This window comes from Nansenia antarctica (assembly GCF_963989245.1).
Source record: "Nansenia antarctica genome assembly, chromosome: 9".
NCBI lineage: Eukaryota > Metazoa > Chordata > Actinopteri > Argentiniformes > Microstomatidae > Nansenia > Nansenia antarctica.
The window spans coordinates 2,392,169-2,399,668 of NC_137679.1; the positions used below are offsets into that span (position 1 = coordinate 2,392,169).

General features: G+C 45.9%; 1 protein-coding gene across 1 annotated transcript in view; it reads right to left on the reverse strand.

The window, feature by feature from the left end:
* The window catches only part of plekha7a (pleckstrin homology domain containing, family A member 7a), a gene marked incomplete at its 5' end in the record, with an annotated part of 150,994 nt that overhangs the window by 47,086 nt on the left and 96,408 nt on the right, over positions 1–7,500 (reverse strand). Inside the window, one exon of the mRNA XM_080539141.1 lies at positions 5,710–5,810. Coding sequence (XP_080395267.1) covers positions 5,710–5,810 — 101 coding nt within the window. The remainder of the gene's footprint in view (positions 1–5,709; positions 5,811–7,500) is intronic.

The window sequence follows — 7,500 nt, forward strand, 5'->3', positions numbered from 1 at the left end:
CTCTCACACACTCTCACACACTCTCACACACACACACACACACGCACACACGCACGCACACACGCACACGGACACACACGGACACACACACACACACACACACACAAAACATGCACACACTCTCACACACTCTCACACACACACACACACACACACACACACACGCACGCACACACGCACACGGACACACGGACACACACACACACACACACACACACACACACACTCACACACACGCTCCTCCTGCAGGTTGCCTGTGTGTGAACAGTAAGCTTCTTAGCCCCAGGGCTGTGGTCAGTAAAGGTCAGGCCAGAAGGTTGTGTCTGCCCCCTGGGGAGGGCTTAAATCTGCTCCCTGGTCTGGCCGGGCCTAGCTGGGCTTAGCCTAGCCTGATGGGAGTTAAGGCAGAATAAAGTAGCAGAAAGGCTAAAGGACCTAGCCAAGCAACAGACAGACTGCTGCTGTTAACCAGCTTGGTAGTCGATGCTGGCTCACTATTAGCACCTTCATACCCAAGCCATCTTCCTCCCCCCCCCCCTCTCTTTAACTGTCTCTTTTCACTCTTTCTCCCTCTCTACCACCACCCTCTCTCCATCCCTCACTCTCTACCACCGCCCTCCTCTCTCCATTCCTCTCTTTATCTGTCTCTTTCACTCTTTTCTTCCTCTCTACCACCTCTTCCTCTATCTGGCCCAGGTGCTAGACCGTCCAACCTCTCTTTATCTGTCTCTTTCACTCTTTCTCCCTCTCCACCACCGCCTCTCTCTCCATCCCTCTCTTTATCTATCTCTTTCACTCTTTTCTTCCTCTCTACCACCTCTTCCTCTATCTGGCCCAGGTGCTAGACCGTCCAACCTCTCTTTATCTGTCTCTTTCACTCTTTCTCCCTCTCCACCACCGCCCTCTCTCCATCCCTCTCTTTATCTATCTCTTTCACTCTTCTCCATCTCTACCACCACCGCTCCCCTCTCTCCTCTCTCTCTCCGTCCCTCTCTTTATCTGTCTCTTTCACTCTTTCTCCCTCTCCACCACCGCCCCTCTCTCTCTCTCTCTCTCTCTCTCTCTCTCTCTCTCTCTCTCTCTCTCTCTCTCTCTCTCTCTCTCTCTCTCTCTCTCTCTCGTTCCTCTCTTAAATAGTTCCTCTCGTAAATAGCTCCTGTTCTCAGGGAACAGGAAGGCCGACAATAGCAGCACTCCAGCTTGTCCTGTCCCCTGCCCAGGCCTCTCAGACAGCTTGTTACGGGGTTATTTAAAGGGCTTATTGTGCTCTGAGATAAGACTGGGAGGCCTGGTCGAAGCCTTGATAACACAAGCCCTCACACAGATATGTCGAAATCGCCATAGATACACTGTATCAGTGACCGAACGAACTCTAAATAATATAATAACTCAACCAGCCACGAAAGCTGTTAGGAGTTTCTTAGAGATTCTCGTAGAGATTCGATGTTTTTCGAAGCGACTGTTGAAAGTTATTACGACTGAAAAATGTAAGGACATTTGTATATACTCATAATATCTATGTGGTTATGTTTGTTTGTGTTTTATGATGGTTGTTGGGTATCGATTGAAGAAATTAAGCTGTTTTTCTTCTCCCTGCCTCGATAAGTTGCATGCTACTACTATGTGACACAGTCTGATCGTTTGGTCCGCATGTCGGCAACCAAACAAAATGTTCTGACTTTTCTTTTGAAACACGGAACTACGTTTCAACGTTGTTGAAAATCACAACACAAACTCGCTAGTCAAGCCAAAATACTGCACCGAAATGGATTGGGTGAGTAATCCCCACTGCTACCTAGTTAACTAGAACACTACTTTACATTGTTACCTAGTTAACTAGAACACTACTTTACATTGTTAGCAGGCTCACAAAATGAGTTGTCAGTTGACTAGCGATGTGTCGTTGATTTTCAACAACGTGGAAATGTATTCACATTTTTCGAGAGAAAAGTCTGATCATTACATCAGATCCCGACATGAGGATCAAAGTATTAGCCTACAACGTGACACATATGCTGTACGACACAAAGACAGGAGGCAGAACATTTATATAGGACTAGCAAACAAGACAGGATCCACTGGCGGTACAGAGAATGAGGCAACAAACAGAAAGAGAAACAGGGTTATGGAGAACGCCACGACCGCGTTAGCCTCGAAAGACACACCACTCTCAAGCATGCGCCAGACAACACGAGGAGTATATATACCCTTTTACGTTGTATATATGTACTCTCCAGTTCAGACCAAACCACACACCGATGGTGAATGAGTGAATGATGGTAAAAGCAGTAAAACAAACTCAAGAGAGGTTGAGAGAGCAGAGAGCAGCAGTACCTATTTAAGAGCAGACCGGTACACCTGCGTCCCATTGGACCACCTCACACACTCACAGGGGGTCCCCAGCGAGGCAGCCCACCAATAGGAACAAGAGAGGGAACAGAGTTCAGCCAATAGGGGACAAGCGGAGGTGTCATCAGGGTCCTTTGTTGTGGGGGGGGGGGGGGTAGGGGGGGGCGGGTGTCTTTGCTGGGGGGTGGGAGGGTGTCTAACCTTGGGGGGATTTGCAATGAGATGGAACATTTGGGGGCTGGCTTTGGTGGTGAATGGTTGCGTCACACACACACACACACACACACACACACACACACACACACAAACAGCACTAGACGTCACACACACACAAACACAGGCGCGCACGAGCGCACTCACACACACACACACACACACACACACACACACACACACACTTAGAGTAATATGTTTGACAGAATGCAGGACGGTGCTACTGAATAACCTGATGAGGGGTTAGAGGAGCCTGTCCAACTGTCCACCTGAGCCTCATCAGACAACTGAGACTCTTCATCACCACTATTACAGTAAACTGACTTTAAACAGTTGGGGTAGCGGTGGTCTAGTGGATAGTGAGTTGGACTGGTAATCGGAAGGGTGTGAGCTCAAATCCCACCTGAAACACCACCGCTAGTGTGAGTAAGGCACTTAAACCGTCAGTTACTCCAGGGGGGGAATGTCCCTGTAATTCCTAATTGTAAATCGCTTTGGATTAAAAACTGACAAATTCTAAACAGAGTTTCTCATGGCGGCACATTATGCCTGAGCCCCACAAGCAACAAAACTGATTAAGTAAAATAATAAATAACAGGATGATAAAGTGACAGCAGAGGAGCTGTTTAACACAGGTGGGCCAACCTGCAGGTGTCTGGTGTTGGTGGCAGGAAAACACTGAATGAATGTAGAGACAACGTCAGCTGCCATAGGGGAAGCGGGGAGGGACATGAATGGGAACCAGACTGTTGTGTCAGAGTCGGTATCATGCTACATAGCTAGGCTAGCCTTCTGTCACGCAGGAGAGTCCCAGCGCCAGACATGTTATCCATATGCTCCCAGTGTTCCGGCTGGAAGCCTGGCATCTCTCCTGTCCCGTCTCCCAAGTCCTTTAGACAACTCGTGAGCTTAGAATGATAAGGTTCTATCTCCGTTTAGGGCAGTTCAGAGATATTGAGCGTCAAAGTGTTTACATTCCATTATGTTTTGTGAGATGGAACCTTTGTATTTTATTCATTACTAACTAAAAAACATTTTAAAAATAACACCACACAGGCATTAATAAACACCTAATGGATCAGATTATGTAAAAAACTACATTTTGACAAAAATGGAGATAGAACCTTATAATTCTAACGTCACAGGATGGGAACCCACCTCTCCTTAACCGTCTTTTTGAATCCGGTCGTGCCTTATCGTCACAACCTCTACCCCGGAAACACAAACATGTGCCGGTAATTTTCTAGAGGCTTGCCGAGGCTATCTAACATCTGAGGCCGTATTTCCCCTGTGGGTTTACCTGCCCAGGGATGCTGATGCAATTTAGCTATCCAGCTAATTCAGGGAGAGTCAATGACTGTCCATTGTCCCTTTTAAATGAACAAATCTGCACTAGCTTTAGAGATTAACCTTGGATTCATAGAGAGCAGAGAGAGCTATCCACCTGCAATTCTGAGACCCGCCTGCCCAAACTCGTGGTATAGGTGGTCTGGTCTATTGAAGACGCCAGAAGATTGTTTTCAAAGATTCAAGAACTAAAGATTTCAAAAAGCTGGATGGATAATTTCCAGACAGACCACGTCGTTAGGGGGTACGGACGGCTCAAGATTAACTCAAGACTGGTCACAGTCAATGGGGCTGAAACCTGATCCTGAGGACTGTATGTACCCCTATAGTGGAACACCACACTACTGTCCTGTGTGAACGACACCCAGAGCAGGGTGACTTTACTGAAGTGTGTAGAGATAAGCTGTGGTTGTCGGGAGGTCACTGTGGAGAAATGGCTTGTTCTATGGCTGCAATTGTGAGGTCCTTGCTGATCTATCAGGTGATAAGCTGTTCTGATACCAACAACAACAACAACAACAACAACAACAACAACAACAACAACCCGGATTTTAAATTCATTGTGTGTTGTTGTGAGCTGCAGGATTCACCTGGATGTACCGTGTCGTGAGTTTAGAATGATAAGGTTCTATCTCCGTTTAGAATGATAAGGTTCTATCTCCGTTTAGAATGATAAGGTTCTATCTCCGTTTAGAATGATAAGATTCTATCTCCGTTTAGAATGATAAGATTCTATCTCCGTTTAGAATGAGAAGGTTCTATCTCCGTTTAGAATGATAAGGTTCTATCTCCGTTTAGAATGATAAGATTCTATCTCCGTTTAGAATGATAAGGTTCTATCTCCGTTTAGAATGAGAAGGTTCTATCTCCGTTTAGAATGAGAAGGTTCTATCTCCGTTTAGAATGAGAAGGTTCTATCTCCGTTTAGAATGAGAAGGTTCTATCTCCGTTTAGAATGATAAGGTTCTATCTCCGTTTAGAATGATAAGGTTCTATCTCCGTTTAGAATGATAAGGTTCTATCTCCATTTAGAATGAGAAGGTTCTATCTCCGTTTAGAATGAGAAGGTTCTATCTGCGTTTAGAATGATAAGGTTCTATCTCCGTTTAGAATGATAAGGTTCTATCTCCGTCTAGAATGATAAGGTTCTATCTCCGTTTAGGGCAGTTCAGAGATATTGAGCGTCAATGTTTTTACATTCCATTATGTTCTGTGAGATGTAACCTTTGTATTTTATGAATCACTAACTCAAAAATGTAAACATTAAAAAAATAACACCACACAGGCATTAATAAACACCTAATGGATCAGATTATGTAAGAAACTCAATTTTGACCAAAAATTGAGATAGAACCTTATAATTCTAACGTCACGATATGGAGAAAACCTCTGGTAACAGTGAAACAAGTGGAAGAGGAAGAGTTTGATTGGAGTTGAATAACAAGGGGAGGCCCAATGGGTGAAACATATGGATGTAGCTGAATGTTTAATAAAGCATTTTGATTGGCTGAGAGAAAGCAGTATGTATGACATCATTTGAGGGGAATGGGCATTGTGACCTCAGCGTGACATAAGCAAGAGCTGTATCTTAAAAAGTACACTTTTACTACCTTCTACGTTTTAATCAGAAGACATAAACACAACAACAACACATATAACTATATAACGTATATAGCTGTACTATATGATAACATAACATTAAACAAGGGAAGATATACAACATCGTAAAAACCGAATAATAAAGTTATACTAGCGCTTAAGAAGGGAAAAACAAGGTAATAAGTAAGTGTGTGGTCGTACCTTGAAGGCATACTTGCGGTTGATGTGATCGTCAGGCTCCACGGCTGAGATGATGTAGCTGGGCAGAGGGATACTACCCAGGACTGACTCCTCCCTGCTGTCTGTAGGGGGGGGGGAGAGGGAGAGAGAGGAGGGGGGGGAGGGGAGAGAGAGAGAGAGGGGGAGAGGGAGAGAGAGAGAGGGGGGGGAGAGAGAGAGAGAGAGAGAGAGAGGGGGAGAGGGAGAGAGAGGGGGGGGGGAGAGAGGGGAAGGGAGGGGAGAAGGAGGGAGAGAGAGAGAGAGGGGAAGGGAGGGGAGAGAGAGAGAGAGGGGGAGAGGGAGAGAGAGGGGGGGGGGAGAGAGAGGAGGGGGGGGAGGAGAGAGAGAGAGGGGGAGAGGGAGAGAGAGAGAAAGAAAGAGGGGGGTTAAAGGGAGGGTGGAGAGAGAGAGAGAGAGAGAAGATGTAAGACACACAGAGAGACAGATATTATTGGGATAGTGTCACTCAGAGTAGACAGAGTCACTACCCAATAAAACAAAATCAATTTCCCTTCTCGACCACTATACTAACCCCCCCCCCCTCCCTCAACCCCCCCCACCTTCAACCTTCACACGTACGCTACAACACTCTGTCTATGTTACAGACGTGTCTATGTTACCTACTATAAGAGCCGCCTCGGGGGTCACATGACCATAGTCTTTACAATGAGAAGCTGCTACTTACACACACCGACCACTAGTTGGCCGCCTTGTAATTTAGCCTGCCTCCTACACAGAAAAACTAGCAAAATAGCTTCATACTAGCTCATCCTGATCCTGTGATTTTGAACATGTAAGGATACTGGGTGGTAGAACGCACATATCTAAGACAAGTCATGAAAGGAGGTTCCTGACATTTGATCGAGTGCAAAGATATAAACATGTTTTCTTTACTCACAGGGGTCAAATGACCTCATGGCTGTTCGAGTGTTAAACCTACCTACCTCACCCAACTGGCAGTACCCTGCCACTCTACTAAATCTCTGCCCAGTTGGCATCGTCAGTTCATACCACCACAACCCCCCCCCCCCACCCTGCGACCCCCCCCCTAGCATGGATGGCATGCCCCTGACATCAACCCCCCCATATCTTAATTAGTTCACACCTCTATAAATACACACAGCTCTCATAGGGGGAGGATATGTTCCCACTGGACATTGTGACGGAGTGCTCAGATGTGTGTGTGTGTGTGTGTGTGTGTGTGTGTGTGTGTGTGTGTGTGTGTGTGTGGAGTGTTTGGTAGATAGGTGATAAGACCAGGCTGGATTAAAGAGTAATTGGTTAAAAATAATTCAAGGAGCTTTGAGGGACACATTCCTCTTAGGAGGGACACACACACACATACATACATACACACACAACAGACACACACACATACACATAGGGAGATAAGGAGAAGGGAGAGAGAGAGAGAAGGATAGAGAGAGGTTGGGGAGTGAAGGAAAGAAAGAGAGAGAGAGAGAGAGACAGAGACAGAGAGAGCTGGAAGAGTAATGATAGAATACATCCCATCATGATGTGAGACACCACACATGTCTCCTCCCACAGAGAAAGTGACAGATACAAGATGGCCATGGAGAGAGAGAGAGAGAGATAAATGGGACAGACAATAAAGCAATAACGTGTGTGTGTGCGTGCACGTTACGAAATGATAGGAAAAGTTTATCAAACGTAAGGGAGTTTTGCAACCCTTGTAGAGACTAAACGGCTTATTCCCAGGCATGTTTGACCAATATTTCACTGTCTCAATCAGTACGTTTTCAACAAACACTG